The 18,096-nt window shown below is 43.5% G+C and overlaps 7 protein-coding genes across 7 annotated transcripts; 6 read left to right on the top strand and 1 right to left on the bottom strand. All coding sequences in view use genetic code 12, as the record gives it.

Moving 5' to 3' along the window:
- Window positions 1–281: 281 nt before the first annotated feature.
- Window positions 282–2,183, top strand: PSN45_003537 (uncharacterized protein; the record flags this gene model as incomplete). Its single annotated transcript, XM_006684193.2, has 1 exon — window positions 282–2,183. One exon carries the CDS (start codon window positions 282–284, stop codon window positions 2,181–2,183), a length of 1,902 nt encoding a protein of 633 aa, XP_006684256.2.
- A 674-nt stretch (window positions 2,184–2,857) lies between these two features.
- MTR4 (ATP-dependent RNA helicase mtr4) lies at window positions 2,858–6,049 on the top strand (the record flags this gene model as incomplete). Its single annotated transcript, XM_006684195.2, has 1 exon — window positions 2,858–6,049. The coding sequence occupies one exon, from the start codon at window positions 2,858–2,860 to the stop codon at window positions 6,047–6,049; it is 3,192 nt and encodes a 1,063-aa protein (XP_006684258.1).
- A 114-nt stretch (window positions 6,050–6,163) lies between these two features.
- Window positions 6,164–8,332, top strand: GYP7 (GTPase activating protein; the record flags this gene model as incomplete). Its single annotated transcript, XM_006684196.1, has 1 exon — window positions 6,164–8,332. One exon carries the CDS (start codon window positions 6,164–6,166, stop codon window positions 8,330–8,332), a length of 2,169 nt encoding a protein of 722 aa, XP_006684259.1.
- Window positions 8,333–8,450: 118 nt separating this feature from the next.
- Window positions 8,451–9,698, top strand: PSN45_003534 (metallophosphatase; the record flags this gene model as incomplete). Its single annotated transcript, XM_006684197.2, has 1 exon — window positions 8,451–9,698. One exon carries the CDS (start codon window positions 8,451–8,453, stop codon window positions 9,696–9,698), a length of 1,248 nt encoding a protein of 415 aa, XP_006684260.1.
- Window positions 9,699–9,804: 106 nt separating this feature from the next.
- RAP1 (DNA-binding transcription factor rap1) lies at window positions 9,805–11,520 on the top strand (the record flags this gene model as incomplete). The annotated part of the gene is made up of 1 exon (XM_006684199.2): window positions 9,805–11,520. One exon carries the CDS (start codon window positions 9,805–9,807, stop codon window positions 11,518–11,520), a length of 1,716 nt encoding a protein of 571 aa, XP_006684262.1.
- A 258-nt stretch (window positions 11,521–11,778) lies between these two features.
- MP65 (Cell surface mannoprotein mp65) lies at window positions 11,779–12,876 on the bottom strand (the record flags this gene model as incomplete). The annotated part of the gene is made up of 1 exon (XM_006684200.2): window positions 11,779–12,876. The coding sequence occupies one exon, from the start codon at window positions 12,874–12,876 to the stop codon at window positions 11,779–11,781; it is 1,098 nt and encodes a 365-aa protein (XP_006684263.1).
- Window positions 12,877–14,117: 1,241 nt separating this feature from the next.
- Window positions 14,118–18,092, top strand: UBP15 (ubiquitin-specific protease ubp15; the record flags this gene model as incomplete). Its single annotated transcript, XM_006684201.1, has 1 exon — window positions 14,118–18,092. The coding sequence occupies one exon, from the start codon at window positions 14,118–14,120 to the stop codon at window positions 18,090–18,092; it is 3,975 nt and encodes a 1,324-aa protein (XP_006684264.1).
- Between the last annotated feature and the right edge of the window lie 4 nt (window positions 18,093–18,096).

Below are 18,096 nucleotides of genomic sequence, written 5' to 3'. Positions count from 1 at the left end.
ATCATGCTTTTAATGGAGTCCTACTTCTAGTAAGTTTGGTACTCGGCTCACTTGTGATAGTTACGTTGGCGATCGACCTCAAATCCATCGATATCATTCTACTTTTATCTACCATCTCAACCTTTTCCCTATGTTTATGGTTGCTTATACGGCTTGTACCATTCAGTTTGTTATTCAAAATGGTGGCTGATGCCATCTTCAAGGTATTTTGTATGGTCATGTGCATCATATACCTACTTCACCAGAAACACACCCGTTTTAATTTAGCCCTTCTGGCCCTCATGCTCATCCAAATTATCTTATCTACTTCCACTTTGGTGACTGGCTTCATCATCTACATTCTTAAACTTGGTGGTCTGGATCAAGAAGTATCCGAAGGAACTGGTTCCAGCAACTCCACCGTCAAAAGCATGAGCGTCGAAGACTACTACAAATCCCACCAGTCCAACTCCAAATCAACCTCGATGGATTCAAAGAATTGGATGGACATCAACCCAGCCACAAATGCTGATGAAATCACTTTGGCTCCAGGAATTGATCCTCAAACAGGTACGACCAATCGACTCCATTCCAAGAGTATGCCCAATTTCAACATCTCGGTCTCAGACTTGGATCTCCCTCTCCAGCCACACGACGAGATCAAAGTACTTCCCAAATCAAGCAGCACCAAAAGCCATGAAACCCTAATACCAAATTCCAACTCGGACAATTCCATTGTTCATATGATAGAAACAGCCGATCACGTGAAAAGGTCTAAATCCACTGGACACTTAAAACAGACCATCACAGTCAACAAACGACAACAACAGTGGAAGTCTATCAGCGTGGAAAAGAACTTTCTCGAGAACATCAACGAGAATTTGCTTCCTTCGGTACTAAAGAAAGGCGAAAGCCCAATTCTTGCGTTGAAGAGGAAACAGCAAAGCCAGGATTTCGATATCGAACAAGTAGACTTTGAATACCAATACCAGCCCAAGAAGGTCAACTTCTTCACTTCCACAAATATGGGTTCCAAGACCGAAGAAGTATTTGACCTGAATGATGACAAAAGGTCTGCAGACCTTCCATACATATCTGAGTTTGGCGAAGGGCACTCAGAAGAACCAGCTATGATGTTTGAAGATTTTGACCAAAACAGTCGACTTGAATACGAAAGGACCATTGCTGATTTCCAAATCCCCCAAACATACGAAGGGCTGTGGATGAGCAGTACCCAATCGATGAGACACATTTCATTGGACCAGTGGAACCAGAACTCTCACATTTACAAGAACTTAAGGACTCGATCCGGGGTAAGTTTGAACATTCCTCAAGTATTCAGTGAACATATTCTCAACGACAGCAATGTCACCCTCACAAGCGATGGAGAGGATCTTTTAGCACTTCCCGACAACCGGACTGATAATATCGACCATTTGAGCGATATCCAAAGTAACACTAGAAGCTTTGAAATCGACCAGAACATGGACCAGCTAGTGGACCTGGAAGTCATTCACCATGAAGTTTTCATCAACAACCATCTTTCCCCATTGTTTTCCCAGCTGAATCGATCGTTTAGTGCACCTTCGTTGCAAACGTTCAGAAACGTTTCCGCAGGGTCTTCTTCTTCCCAAGGCACCGAATACTCGGTCACCGCCATCTGCCGATTTACCACTCCACCTCCAATCGATTTGGGGGTTTCAGAACCACCCAAATCTTCACCCATAAGAAAGCTCTACCTGAGCCCCAAGAAGTTGTTCGGCAAGTCCATGGACACCATCGACACCTCGTCTCACAACTACCACAAACACACTGGTTCAGTTATTTCTAACCAGTTCTCCTTATACTCTTCGTCGTCTAAATCAGGGTCTCCTAAGAGAACCTCATTATCCAGGACCTCTTCCAGGACCAAACCCTCCAGATCTCGGTCTGTGTCTCCTAAGAAGTCCTTCAAGTCCCTCATAAGAAGATCCAGCACTCAGCTGGAGAGCCCGGTAAAGGTTACAGTTGCACCTCCCACTTTGCTAAAGCAGGCTATAGTAAAGAAACAACAAACTGAGATAGATTTCGTGGAGGATCGGTGGGAATTAAGACCCATGCCATCTGTATCGAACTCCAGAAACAGCTCTTTGCCTAGTGCTGTTATTGGGGAGTACGACAGGGAAAAGTGGAATACCCTCAAGGTTTTAAATAATGTATCATAGTGTAATAGTATTTCGCAACCGCATTAGGTAATAACAGCCTTGGGCAAAGCTTTGCATCTCGTAGTTATCTTGCCCCACCACCGATGCCACAATTAGCCGGTTTATTCGCCTTTATCTGCAACAGTATGCCCGGAAAAGGCCCCAAATTACGAACAAAGCCGATGAACCAATGAAATCTTGCATAGGCTGATTTCAAGAGGATAAGTCAGTTAGGGTCCTCCAAGTGTAGTCCTTTTTGGGTATTGCACTTGCCCCAAAATCAGATTCATGCAATTGGTGCAGTTGAAAAACTATCATTGTTTCAGTATGTTGCTGTGACGGCGAGCTCCATAAGTTCTACAAAACCTTGTTGTTAATGGGTCAGGAAAGTGGGCCCCATATTTATAAGGGTCGGGGTGGGCGCTAAGGGCGCTTAGATCAAGGGTTTACGTATCTGTAAAATTAGCCGCCCTCATCATCACAAGTTTACAAATATACGATTTAGGAAAATTCTTGAAAAAGGACCCTCGATTGGGTTAGAAGTATATGCTGGATTAAAGTACATGTAATGGCCTAGACTCTTTGCTTTTGATGCCATTTCCCATTGTCTACCGAATGCAAGTGATTGTGCAGCTTATCCAGGTTTGGAGTTCGCGATCTCATCTCAATTTTTTCTAGTTTTTCAAGCAGACAAGATGGACGATCTATTTGATGTTTTTGACGAGGCTCCGGTAGAAGTGCCTGAACCTCCTATCGCTCCAGTCAATAACCCGGACACTGTGAAGAACACTGCTGAAGTAGTAGAACCCCAAGAAGACTCTGAGTCCCAGAAAAGAAAGTTGGCCGATGACAGTGCCAGCCACAAACTCAAGAAGCAAACCACCAGAAAACCCAGCATAAAGGCAGTGGTTTCCGATGCATTGGAAATTGAGGCCTCCCGAGAGGTGGCTATCTCGGACGGGTTGTTGGCATCCAAACCAGACCCAAACGGTCATCCTTCCGGACAGTTGAAGTTAAAGCATCAAGTTAGGCACCAGGTTGCAATCCCTCCAGGATTCCCATATGTGCCAATCAGTGAACACAAACGTCAAAACGACGCCAGGCGGTACCCTTTCAAGTTAGATCCATTCCAAGACACGTCGATTTCTTGTATTGACAGAAATGAATCTGTGCTAGTGTCTGCTCACACGTCGGCTGGTAAAACCGTAGTGGCTGAATATGCCATTGCCCAGTCACTAAGAGACAAACAAAGAGTCATCTACACATCACCAATCAAAGCTTTGAGTAACCAGAAGTATCGTGAGTTACAAGCGGAGTTTGGAGATGTCGGGTTGATGACGGGAGATGTTACCATTAACCCAGATGCTGGGTGTTTGGTGATGACCACCGAAATTTTGCGGAGCATGCTTTACAGAGGATCGGAGGTGATGAGAGAAGTGGCATGGGTTATTTTCGATGAAGTTCATTACATGAGAGACAAGTCTAGAGGAGTGGTATGGGAAGAAACTATGATCTTGTTACCTGATAAGGTGCATTATGTATTTTTGTCTGCCACTATTCCCAACGCTATGGAGTTTGCCGAATGGATTGTCAAGATCCACGAACAGCCGTGCCATGTTGTATACACCGACTTCCGTCCTACGCCTTTGCAACATTACTTGTTCCCGGCTGGTGGTGATGGAATCCACTTGGTGGTGGACGAAAAGGGAACTTTTAGAGAAGAAAATTTCCAGAAAGCCATGGCTCAAATCAGTGATGGTATGGGAGAAGACCCTGGGGCAGTAGATGGGAAGAAGGGGAAGAAGGGCCAAACCTGGAAGGGTGGGAATAACGATGGAAAAACAGATATTTACAAGATTGTGAAGATGATTTACATGAAAAGGTATAATCCTGTGATTGTCTTCTCTTTCTCCAAGAGAGACTGTGAGACTTTGGCATTGAAGATGTCAAGACTCGATTTCAACAACGATGATGAGAGAGATGCCTTGACCAAAATCTTCAATAATGCCATCGGCTTATTACCTGAGTCCGATAGAGAGTTGCCTCAGATAAAAAACATCTTGCCGTTGTTAAGAAGAGGTATTGGGATCCATCATTCTGGATTGTTACCTATTTTGAAGGAAATCATAGAGATTTTGTTCCAGGAAGGGTTGTTGAAGGTGTTATTTGCAACCGAGACTTTCTCAATTGGTCTTAATATGCCTGCCAAAACAGTTGTTTTTACGTCTGTTCGTAAGTGGGATGGTGTTGGGTTCCGTTGGGTTAGTGGTGGTGAGTACATTCAAATGTCGGGTAGAGCTGGTCGTAGAGGTTTAGATGACCGTGGTATTGTCATCATGATGATCGACGAAAAAATGGAACCCCAAGTGGCCAAAGGAATGGTCAAGGGCCAGGCCGACAGATTGGACTCAGCCTTTCATTTGGGATATAATATGCTCTTAAATTTGATGAGAGTTGAAGGGATTTCTCCCGAATTCATGTTGGAAAGTTCATTCTTCCAGTTCCAAAGTGCTTCTTCTGTTCCCAAGATGGAAAGTCAACTTGTGGAGCTAACCAACCAATTATCAACAATCAATATAGACGATGAGAATTTGATCAAAGAATACTATGAATTCAAGGTTCAGTTGAGCAAGTTGCAAGAGGATTCTCAAAAGATCATAACTCATCCAGGACATATATTGCCCTACTTACAAAGCGGAAGAGTTATTAAGGTGAAGATTGGTGACATGGATTACGGGTGGGGAATGGTTCAATCGTTCAGTAAAAGAGCCAACAAGAGAAACTCATCTGCTATTTACAGTGATCACGAATCCTATCTCGTCCAAGTTTTTATATATTCCTTGTTTGTTGATTCACCCGTCAATTTGATCAAATCCTTCAACCCAGATTTACCAGAAGGTATCAGACCATCCAAATCTGGAGAACAATCCAGAGCTGAATACATTCCAATCACCTTAAGTTCCATTGAGAAAATTAGCAGTGTAAGATTAAAAGTTCCAGCGGATTTCAAGAGCTCGTCTGCCAAGAGAAACTTGTTGAAGACTTTGAAAGACTTACCCAAGAAGTTGCCGGATGGTATTCCAATCATGGATCCTGTCAATAGCATGAAGATTGATGATGATGAGTTCAAAACCCTCTTGAGAAAAATTGATGTCGTTGAATCCAAGCTCTTAGGCAACCCATTACATGGATCTGTCAGGTTGGACGAGTTGTACCAAAAGTATGACAGCAAGGTTAAGATCGAAACCCAAATCAAAGCGTTGAAAGACCAGATTCTCGAGACCAAGGCCGTTATCCAATTGGACGACTTGAAGCACAGAAAGAGAGTGTTAAGAAGGTTGGGATTCACCACTCAAAATGATATCATCGAGCTTAAAGGAAGAGTCGCCTGTGAAATTAGTACTGGAGATGAACTCTTATTGACAGAGCTCATTTTCAACGGTACCTTCAATGACTTGACCCCTGAGCAGTGTGCAGCCTTGTTATCATGTTGCGTGTTCCAGGAGAAGGCTAAAGAAACCCCCAGATTGAAGCCTGAGTTGGCTGAACCACTCAAGAACCTTCAAGAAATGGCCCTCAAGATCGCTAAGATCTCTAAAGAGTGCAAGATTGAGATGGTCGAAAAGGATTACATCGAGAGCTTCCGTCCCGAATTGATGGAAGTTACTTACGCGTGGTGTAAGAATGCCACGTTCACTCAAATTTGTAAAATGACCGATGTCTACGAAGGGTCCATCATCAGAACCTTCAAGAGACTCGAAGAAATGATCAGGCAAATGGTTTCCGCCGCAAAGACCATTGGAAACATGGAATTGGAAACCAAAATGGACAAGGCCTTGGAATTGGTGCACAGAGATATTGTTTCTGCTGGGTCGTTATATCTTTAGAAGTAGTTTTTGTACTATAGTAACATATTAGAAGTAATCATAGCCTAAATTTTTCGCAGTCATCCTCAAGTTGCCTTTAGAGAACTCCTGATTCCCTTACTGCGCAACCTTCTTATGCCTCCCAAACAAAGAACATTACTTTCAGGAGAGGTCGAGTTGCTCTATGTTAAGTCCAAGGTATATTTACACCCAAGTGCCTCTAAACGGGATAATGTTGTGGGCTTTTTAAGCATTTCAAAAGGACCAAATTCCACAAATAGCGATTTGCTCATATCTTTTACAGCAGAATCACAATTGAGCAAAGAATCACTAAAACTATACCAGGAAGCAGATCTCGACGAACTAGATGGTTCCAAAGATCTCAAGGTTGTCAGCAAACCAGTGTCATCGGTATTGTCTGGTTACAGCTACAGTGTGCCTATGTCATACATTTATTCAATCCAGCTCAGAAAGCCACTGCTGGGTATGTGGTACGGGTCGGTGGTGATCAATACTTTAGACGGTGAAAAGCTTCCCATCATCTTCTTCCATGACGATGAGTCTCCATCGACGAAACTCAGGCAAAAAAAACGGAACCAGAGTTTTGAAACGTTCAGTGAGTCTGGAGAAGTGATCTGGGGAGGAACCGAATTTTTGGCGGTGTTGCACAATTACTGCCACTTGGTCAAATCAACAGTTGAGCCTTCCGTTTACTTGGTCAATCCTGCAAGTGACGACTTGCGGAACTTTGCTCCGTTCAAAGAAAAGCCTAAACCTGGTAAGGATAGTAAGAAAAAGGAGTTCCAGATTCCTGACTTCAACAAAGTTATTGCCAACGCCAAGTGGAAAGTGTTGGAGACGGTAGCCACGTTCTCGGCCAAAACCAAGAACCAGGTGATAGACATAGTGGATGAGCATGCTCCGTTGCCTATCAAGCAGCTCATAAACAAACCTGAGGTTCAGAAGTTGGGAAATGAGTTTGAAGGAGCTCGGGTTTATTTGGCCAAATGGGCTGCTCAGGTCAAGGAAGAGGCCGAAGAGAGTCAGAAGAAGTTCCACTTGAACGAAGAAATGTATACCATAATCAACAAGGAATTGGGAAACGAGTTATTGACTAACGAGGAAGTTAGCAAAGCCGGAAGAAGAGAAGCCATCAGCAAGTCTGAGTGGGATAATTTTTTTGACTATAGTGGCAGGTTAAGGGTTACTGTTAACGAGATCAAGGACAGGATCTTTCATGGTGGAGTGAGTCCTTCTATCAGAGGTATGGTTTGGTTATTTTTGTTGGAAGTTTATCCTTGGGATTCGTCTGCCGAAGACCGAACTGTTATCCGAGCGAGCTTGGAAACCCAGTATCACGAGTTGAAGGCCAAGTGGTCTACAGATGAAGATAAGAGATCGACGGAGTTTTGGAAAGATCAGAAATTTCGTATAGAGAAGGATATCAACAGAACTGATAGACATCTAGACCTTTTCAAAAACACCAAGAGAAAAAGAATTTCTGTGTCGAGCTTGGCGTCCAATGTTCCTCCTACCATTAGGGAGAGTTCACCTGAAACTCCAGACGAAGATGATGATGATGAGTTTGATGTTTCCAATATTCGTAACCCACATCTCTTCAAAATGAGAGAGATTTTGCTCACCTATAACGAATATAATGAAAATTTGGGATACGTTCAAGGAATGACCGACTTGTTGTCGCCATTGTATGTTATTTTGCAGGATGAAGTTTTTGTGTTCTGGAGTTTTACCAAGTTCATGGACAGAATGGAAAGAAACTTTGTGAGAGACCAGTCCGGAATGAAAAAGCAAATGTTGACTTTGAACCAATTGGTGCAATTCATGTTGCCTGATCTCTTCAAACACTTAGACAAGTGTGAGTCAACCGACTTGTTCTTCTTTTTCCGAATGTTACTTGTATGGTACAAACGTGAGTTTGAGTTTGACCAAGTGTTGAGACTCTGGGAGATTCTCTTGACAGACTACTACTCAAGTCAGTATCACCTTTTCTTTGCAGCCGGGGTCTTGAGTGACAACGAAAGAATCATCATCCAGAACCTCCGTAGGTTTGATGAGGTGTTGAAGTACATGAATGATCTCTCAAATCACATGAATTTAAACAACTTGCTTATTCGGTCCGAATTACTCTTCTTGAAGTTTAGAAGAATGATCGATATCATCAACAGAGAGAATCTCTACAAATCCGAAAGGACCATTGTTAGTCCCGACTTGTTACAACTTCTCTCAAGGGATATTGTCGTGGAAAAAGAGGGTCCCAGGCCTGTAGGTGCCGGTGGTGGTTAAATTTATAGTGTTGCTTATTGTATATGCCCAATGATTTTTTTGCAGTCAACCGCACTTTAAAAACGTTTTCCCCATCCCGCGCCCCATTAATTTAAACTTGTTATAACAGAACGGTAGAATGTCAGAGACAAATCCGCTTCTTAACAAGCGATCACCCCGTGAAGAGGACATTTATGAGTACGAAGAATATGACGAAGAGCTCTCTTTGAGCCCCGGAGTCAAATATACCTTATACGGATTAGCAGGTTTTTTGTGTGTGGGTATTCTCTATGTATTTACAGTGTTCCTTCCCGCATATTTTATCCCGGAAGCTGTGGAACTTGATGATATCGTGAAGATCAGTGATTTAGGTGTGGAACTAAAGCCGCTTGTATCTACGGTTATGTTTAATGATGTTGTTGACAGCGATGACTTTGTGGATGAACTTGACAGTGATGACTTTGATGATGAACTTGACATGCTTGAGGCTGACCATATAACACATTATGAGGATGAAAACGCTGTGGGTGGATCCAAGAACACGGTTGAAAGGCTCATAATGATCGGGGATATCCATGGACACTATATTGAATTAAGACACTTGTTGAGAAAAGTCAAGTATAATAAGAAGAAGGACTATTTGTTGGTGTTGGGCGACTTTGTTTCTAAGGGACCCGATTCGCAGAAGGTAATTGAGTTTTTGGACAAGAACAATATCGACTGTATTTTGGGAAACCATGAATTCTACATATTGCAAAACTATGTCAAGTTCCACGGATTGAAATTCCCTGATTTCATCGTGGGAAACTCCACGGAGTCTATTCCTCTCGATATACACGTGTCTGATGCCTTCAACGATGATCCTGAGTTCTTACTTGCAAAGAAATTGCAGCCTGAACATATTCGGTATATCAACAAGTGCTCTTTGATAAAGAAACTTGGACAAGTACCGGTATACTCCAAAAAGAAGTCGTCCGGGATCTTCAAGCATATCACCACCACCAAGAGCAGCCCCGGTATTGCTGTACACGGAGGTTTACGATGGGATTTGTCTTTGGAAGACCAAAATCCTATCGAGGCGTTGGAGATGAGGTCTCTTGTGGGTCCATACTTCAATCGGTCAACGGATGATCCTCATGAGCAGTTTTCTGTAAGCTGGTCGAAGGTGTGGAACAAGAAGCAGAAACGTTCGAGCACCTCGTCGGTGGTTTACTATGGACACGATGCTAGAAGAGGATTAAATTTAAAACCATATTCCCGTGGACTTGACACTGGGTGTGATCGAGGCGAGCAACTTCTGGCCTTGGTGATATGGAATGAGGCCGATGCCACTGGTGGCATCGACCAGATTGTCTACAAGGAAAAGGTAGTCCAAGTAATGTGTTAGTATATAAACAAATGAACTTTTTGCATCCAGATACGCGCTAGAAATTTGACATGGACACCCACACAAAAATAAAAACAAAACATCCAAGTCCCCCTAACTAACACAAATGGTGAAAACTCCATCAGATCTTTTTACTGTTGGTGAGCGGCCGCTATTGGCGTTTATGCCCAAAGACGATCCTGAACGTGATACCTATGTCAAATTAATCGAAGACAATGGTGGGATTGTCACCAGCTCTGTACCCAACGCCAAAAACGGTGTGATGTTTATAAGCTCATATCCAATAGATGGTTTCCACCCAATTTACAGAGCCTCTTGGGTAGACCATTCCATTTCCAATGGCAAATTGGCTGACGTCAATCCCTACGTGTTTCCAGTGAAGAAAGAAACTGGTGGCCGGAAAACCGTCAAGTATACTCAGGCCCAGGACGAGTATATTTTAGAGCAAATACGATTGAAACCGCTTGAACGTGGAAGCCATCGGTTTTTCGAGTTGCTTGAAGGCCACGAGGAGTTGAAGGGTCACACCAAACACTCGCTTAGAAGCAGGTACAGAAGGCACTTGGTGCACAATTTGAAGTATGTTTATAAGGTCAACGAGCACGGTAAGTTGATTTTAGACGAATATGGCAACAAAATCAAAGTCCTGCCAGATTCGTACCCTGATCTCAAGAAGCGATTCACACCCTTGGATGATTACGCGTTATGTGCGGAGGTTTTGCGGTTTGCAGTACTGAGGCTCAGTCCTGAAGAAGCTAAATTCGAGAAGAACAATCAAGATCCGGCTCGGTCCTTGATCCCTGAGAGTCCTCATGTGCTGCGGTCATTTTTCAAAGACGTGATGTTGAGGTTCCACAGACAACACTCCGACCTGAGCTGGAGAGATCGGTATAGAAAATTTGCTGTCAAGTGTGGGATCAAGAGCTATTTTGAGTACTACGGAAGGTGTGTAAATGAAGGTACCACTCCTTTGGTGATGACAACTGTACCTCTCCGCGACACGGAGTTGAGTGTAGGGGCCAAAGCGTTGGTGGGACTGAACTATAATGATGACAGAGTGAACATTCCTTTGGACGAGGAGATTAGCCAGACCAGAAGCTCTACCGCGGGAAGGTTATCAGAAGGTGCGCAGAAAAAACGGAAGGTTGCAGCCATTGCTACTCCGGTGTTGGGGTTGGTGGAAAGTGATGAGGAAGAAGCTTTTTTTGATCCTGAGTCTCAGCCGGAACCAAATGCCACTACGCCAGCTGCAAATGTCTCTACGCCAGCTCCAAAGGCAGATGAACCAACTCCCAAGAAACCCAAGGTCCAGGCATCCCCAGAACCGGGATCAGAAGAGGTGGAAGAAGACGAAGAAGACTCTCAAGTGGGTTTCGAGTATCTCGCAGACCCTATGATGGTGTATGACTTATTTGAAGAAGAATTCTTCCAGGAAAGCAGTGATACCATGAAATCCAAATTGGACACTGTGTATGCCGAGGTAAAGTCCCAACCTCTTGCATTCTTGATGCAAAAGCTCAAAGAATTGCACTTCAAGTCAGGTTTTGTTAACCATATAATCAGATCCACCGGAGGGGTCCACGCGAGGATTAAGAAATATAACGATATATGGGTCAGTCGGCTCTTGAATGATCCTGCTTTCATTGAGGATGGAAACAGTCTTTTGGACATGACCGGACAAGTGGGTATTTGGACAAGGCTCTACGATAATGAATTGAAAAAGGAGAAACTTCTTGGAGTGGACCTGGCCGAAATCAAGTTTCAACCAAAGAAGGAGAAAACGAAGCGGGTGGCCTTCTTGAAGTCGATTGGCGTGTGGTAGGGGGTGGTTGTATTTTAGTTATTGTTATTGTAATTGTATGAGTTTTAAAGTAGAAATTGCTGCAAACTAGCAAAAAGTGAAAAGTGCACCACCTGCAGGATTTGACGAGCACCAAATACTCATTGACGATTAAAGGAAAACATACATTTTATAAACTCTTGCTATATAGGTATCACACCAGCCAAAGCTTGTAAGCATAGCAAGCCTACAAAATGCTAGATAAAAACAGTAAAACAGTAAAAAATCCAACTAGGTCATTTAGTTAAGAATACCCCAGTATTGTTCAGCGTTGTAAGCGCCTGGAGCCTTCCAGATGTCGTTGAAAGCGTTGAACAAAGTAGAAGCACTTCCACAAGTGTCAATAATGGATTGGATGGCGGCCTTTTGGTTTTCAGCAGAAGGAACAGCCTTTCCGTTGGAGTCACCCTGGGATGGCCATCCGGTTTCGGTAATAAAGACTCTCTTGCTACCTCCACAAGCAGTGTAAACTCTTTGGATTTGTTGCAAAAGCCAGTCACCAGCTTGGTCAGCGGTGTAGTAACCATCAAAGAAGGCGTGGGCGTTAACGGCCATGTAATCAGAGTGATCACACAAACCAGGATTGTTGATAACGGCAATGAATGTGTCAACAGCCACAATGGAACCAGAGTAACCAGCAGCAGTTAAGGCAGACTTGGCTTCAGCGACGTAAGAACCAACTTGGGAAACAGTGGCCAGACCTCCGTTCACCAATTCGTTACCGATGGAGACGGTGTCAACCTTGTCCCAACCACCGTTGGCTTCAACGGCGGCAGCCAAGGTGGAAACACCACCAGAAATGTCGGACACGTCATAGATTCCGGCAAAGATTTTTTGGTTGTCACCAATAGCAGCCAAGACGTTGGCAGCCTGGTTACAGTCGACACCGTAGATTCTAATGATGTCGTAACCAGACAATTGAGCCACGTCACTGGCCACTTCACTGGCACTCTTACATCCTCCATCATCGGAGTATGGCGAGTACGTGATACCCTTGGCACCAGAGGCACCGATAGCTTCGGAGGCGCTGGCGGTGGACACTGCCGAGGTGGAAGTCTTGGTCTCAAAAGTGGTTGGGTTGGAGAAAGACGCTGGTTGGTTCTGAGGAGTGATGGTGGTATCAGTGTTGATAGACACATCAGTGGCAGCAGACAAAGCAATAGAGGTGGTAGGGATGTCAGCAGCTCCGTAACCGGCAGTGACGACGACGGTGTTGACTTGAGTGACAACCTTGACAGCTCTCTTTTCATGCTGATGTTGATGTTGGTGTTCATCTTGGAGTGGTTGGGCCAAGATAGTAGCGGCTAAAGCGCCTGTAACGATCGATTTAAACAACATAATAGTAAAGGAAAGAACGAACTAACTCTGAAGTATTCACGAAATCTGGGGGATAAGATTGAAAGGAACGACTGGTAGATTTCAAAAAAACTAGAAAGTTGTTTGGTGAATAAAGAAGGAAAATCAACAAATTTTTGAGTGTAAAAATTTTCTGCCACCAAACGAGGGATTATTGATACTGGTGGGCGCACATGCCTGTGTTTAGTGTTGGAGGTGTCTCAATCGGGTATTTTTCAAAGCGCCACTGCCACCCGCGTCTGCGGGTTACCTGTTTGGGATTTTAATGGTTACTGTTTAGGGGAACTTTGACAACATCGGCACGGCCTATTGGCTGGAATTGCCTCTGGCCTTGGCAGTACCCGGTACCCCTGCGGTGGCAGCGGCTCAAAGCTAGGGGGCGGGAGTAGTAGCTTGGACCAGGGACGTCGAAAATGTGGGCCCAGATCTGGGGTTGCGAAGTACCGTTTCATAATTCCGCTGTTTCAGGCTATTGGCACTATGGAATTTCTTGGTGGTGAGGTCCCCCCTATCAAAGCTTCACAAACACATTCTCTCCTTGCCTTCATGGGGGCGTGATCGAGCTGGCCACATAATCAGACGAGTTCCTCTAATTGTAGTAGGCGTTAATTGTGCACCAAAAGGGATGCCAGGTGCGTGTTTGATATTTGGGTTTTAGTTCGGGTACCCAATGTCCTGCACACATCGAGGGTAGGTCGAGATTAGTCGGGATTCATGCAGGCCGCGTCTAATTGTGTGAAGGAATGTATGTTTTATTTACAGGTTTCGGGGGCTCATCTTTGCCGGTTGTTCATAGGATATTTTGCCGGTTTACACAACACGAGGAGCGTGCAGTAACGAAAACACGTGATGCAAAAAGAATGTGCTACCGCGTCAGGTGACTTCATAGCAGCCCTCTGACTGGGTTGCAAATTCTCGCAGTGCGGTAGCCACACAGCAACAATACCACTTTTGAAAGTAGAGTATTTATTAGGGATTTCAACGAGCAACAGCATTCTGACAGACTTATGCATCCATTATGTTCTTCTCCTGTCCTTCTAGCTCCACTCTTTCCCCACCACCGACTGTCTTCATAACCATATCATTTACGTGTGCGCACCGGTACCCTGCGCACTTCTCCCTGATTCTCACAAAATTAATAAGCTCCTACCAAAACGAAATCAACTCAATCATCCCTCTTCGACCGTGTACCATTCATATAAAAGCACAATCCTGACCGCAATATGATCTCCGATGTCGACTCCTTGGAAAACAAGGAAAACCAATACCAATTGACCCATCCCCACAAGCCGGTTGATAGTCAGTCTCCGGGAATCGCAATCGGTGCCAATGTTGAATCTCTGTGGGTAGACCTTCAGTCATCCGACACCAACGTCGCCGGGTTGCATCACGACATCTCCGGCGTGGAGGTGGATGATGTGGACGTAGACGACGAAGAAGACGACCTTGACGATGATGACGATGAATCTGTCACCTCACCTCACCGTTACACCAACAAAACCACGAGTCAATCTCCCTCCAGACCCTCATTACCAGCCTCCAATGACTTCCATGCGTTATCACACGCGTTGTTGAAACCGGTCCCCGACTATCCAGTCTCTGATGAAGGATTCCATGTTTGGGAAATCAAAAATTGGTCCGGCCTCACCGACCACAAAGTTAGAGGACCCCGGTTCAAAGTGGGTAATTATGAATGGAACGTGCTTCTTTTCCCCAGGGGAAACAACAATACAAACTACATGTCCGTATACATCGAGCCCCACCCACTTGGCCCCGAACTGGATGATTGGTATGCGTGTGCACAGTTTGCGTTTGACTTGTGGAACCCCCAAAACCCCAAATGCCATTTTTCAGGATCTTCTCATCATCGGTTCAACAAGAATGAGACCGACTGGGGATTCAGCTCCATTATAGACTTGGGCTCGTTGTATCGGCCACGTAACAACGAGGATGCTGCCATCATTGCCAATAACCAGTTGAACATCACTGCGTACGTGAAAATCATCGACGACTCGCAGACAGGGGTATTATGGTACAACTTCCAGGACTATGACTCGAAGAAGAACACGGGCTACGTGGGCTTGAACAATCAGGGTGCTACGTGCTATCTCAATTCGTTGTTGCAAAGCTACTATACCACCAAGATATTTAGGAAGTTGGTTTATCGCATTCCCACCACCTCCAATACCATCATCAAACTGAACAAGAAGATCCGCAAGCAGAGCTCCGTGGCCTTATCGTTACAGAAGATTTTTTACTTGTTGTCGACATCCCCAGTTCCAGTGGGCACTTTGGAGTTGACTAAGGCTTTTGGGTGGGATACCAGTGATGCCTTTACCCAGCACGATATCCAAGAATTGAACCGGATCTTGATGGACAAGTTGGAGACTTCCATGAAGGGAACTCCAATCGAAGGAAAGTTGAACGACTTGTTCGTGGGGGAAATGAAGAGTTTCATCAAATGTATTAATGTCCCATATGAATCGTCCAGAGTGGAAGATTTCTGGGATATCCAGTTGAACGTGAAGGGATACAACAACCTCACTGATTCGTTCAAAAACTACATCGAGTTGGAAATGTTGACCGATGATAACAAGTATCAGGCTGGTGATGACTATGGTTATCAGGATGCTAAAAAGGGTGTTGTTTTCCGATCTTTCCCTGCGGTTTTGCACTTGCAGTTGAAAAGATTCGAATACGATTTTATGATTGACGATTTACAAAAGATTAATGATTTATATGAGTACCCAAATGAAATTGACTTATCTCCTTACTTGGATGAAGACCTTCCCGGCGATGTCAAGCTGCAGAACTGGACCTACAAGTTGCACGGAGTGTTGGTGCACCAGGGTTCCATTTCCAACGGCCACTATTACGCCATGATTAAACCCAAGGCTCACGAGGATTACTGGTTACGTTTTGAAGATGATAAGGTGTGGAAGGTCACAAGAAGTCAAGTTTTCGAAGAGAACTTCGGAGCAAATGAACTCAGCCAGGAGGAATTCTTCAAGTTGTCGAAGTTTGAACAGAATGAGAACATGATTAGACGGTCAACTAGTGCCTATATGTTGGTTTATTACCGTGAAACGATGTTGGATGAAATTTTGCCTGACGATGACGAAGAAATAGACAAATGTGTCCCATCTTTTATTCCAGTTGAAATTGAACAACAAATAAATGAAGTCAAAATGATTGAAGATTTGAAGTTGCAACAATTATACAACATCAACATCAATATTGTCAACCTCACAAACTTCCAGAACTATTCTGAGTTCGACTACTACTACGATTCAACAAATCAAAAATATTATGACAAGCAGGCTTTGCAGAAGAACCAACTTCTTCAACCATTAGTTTTAAGCTTGAAGAAGACTGATACCATTTTTGATTTGTACAATAAAATCAGTGAGACGTTGAATGTTCCTGTAAAAGTGAGCAAAGTTGACCACTTGAGTGACTTGCCTTATAGATTGTTATTGATCTGTCACCGCAACAATCAAACTAACCGTGTCGATGGTTGTTTGAACTTGAGTGAATTACTCGAAGAGAATGGTGAAAAGGATCTTACTTTAACCTCCATTTATAACAAACTTTTCAACAAACGGTTCGATGAAATGGTGTTTTACACCGAAGAGTTCAAGTATGACTTGGACTACGTTAATGAACATAATGCTCATAAATCGGTCCCAATAGAAGATTTCAAGTTTGAACTGGTTTCGAACAAGTTCAAGAATGCTTCTCAACTTGCAACTACAACACCTCCTCTTCCAAAGACTTTGGATGACCTGTCAAATAATATCGTTATTTTCTTCAAGTTTTTCAACCATTTTACTAATGAATTGAGAGGATTGACCCACTTGGTGGTCCCCAAGGATGAAAAGGTTGCAAATATCCTGAACAAATTAAAGAAATTGTTGGACTTGGACACTTCTGTCAATTTGGAATTGGTGGAAGAATTAACCCCAAACAAATTAGAGGTCGTTCATGTCAGTTCATCTCTCGAAAAAAATGAATTGAGCAATGGTGATATATTGATATGTCAAGTGCATTCTCCTGAAGGAAATAAAGCCTTAGCGGAATACTTCAAATTCCTCACCAGCCGGCTTCACCTCAAAGTATCTCTTGTGAAAAATGATTTGCCTCGTGTTGCAAGTGAAGATATGATCAAAGAGAGTGATGATGAATTGTCTGATGTTGCAATGGAGAAGAACTCGGGTGTAGATTCGTCAGATGGAGATGAAGAAGTGTTTTACTTATGGGTTTCAAGTACATATAGCTACGAACAATTAAGCAAGAAGATTGGGGAACGGATCAAACAAAACCCTGAATACTTGAGATTCTTTGTTATTAACCAGCAAGGCTTTAAGTTGCCAATCAGCACATCTTCGAACTTGGCACAATTCTTCCCAAAGTCCTTGCCAATTTCTACTCTCATTGATTTTGAATATGAAGTTTTGCAAATCCCACTTAAAGAACTCGAGAGTATGAAAGTTCTTAATGTTACCTGGGTCACGAATATCATGCAGTATGAAGAGTTGGAAATTTTAGTTCCAATCCACGAAACTGCTCACGAATTAGTCGAAAAGGTTTTCGAAGCATTGGAAGAAAGAAGCCATGATACCAGCAAAATCGACAAATCCAACTTGTTTATGTACTGTGGTAATAATAGCAAGTATGTTGATTTGGTCAAGTTCAACAAACCCATTGACAGTTTGAATGAATCACTAGATTACTATATTGGAGAGTTCCCCACCGAGCTCAATGTTTTGATCAATTACGACCTCGTCAGCAGATATCAGAGTTCCAGCTCTGTTCCTAACTTTGAAAGTGGTATTGAAAAATACGAATACGACATGGCAGTCAAACACACAAAGGATTTGAATATTATTCCAGTGTTTCATTTTCATAAAAACTCCAACTACCATCATTCCATTCCATTCTTGCTAGTGCTTTTCCCCAACGAATCTTTCAAAAACACCAAGAAGCGGTTACAACATAAGTTGGGCTTCAACGATTTGAACTTTGGAAAAGTCAAGTTTGCGTTGGCGGACTCCAACGATAAAGGAAAATACTTGGACGAACACGACAATTTGATATTGTATAACGAGGTCACGTCTGAGTTATCCAGTTTGGCACTTGATCATTTCGATAAGAATCCCAAGAAAAGTATGTTTGATAAAGGTATCCAGATCAAATAAACCC

The sequence above is a fragment of the Yamadazyma tenuis genome, chromosome 4 (assembly GCF_029203305.1).
Source record: "Yamadazyma tenuis chromosome 4, complete sequence".
NCBI classification, from domain to species: Eukaryota; Fungi; Ascomycota; class Pichiomycetes; order Serinales; family Debaryomycetaceae; genus Yamadazyma; species Yamadazyma tenuis.
The sequence above is the reverse complement of the archived record's forward strand: the minus strand, read 5'-3'. Positions and strand labels throughout refer to the sequence as shown.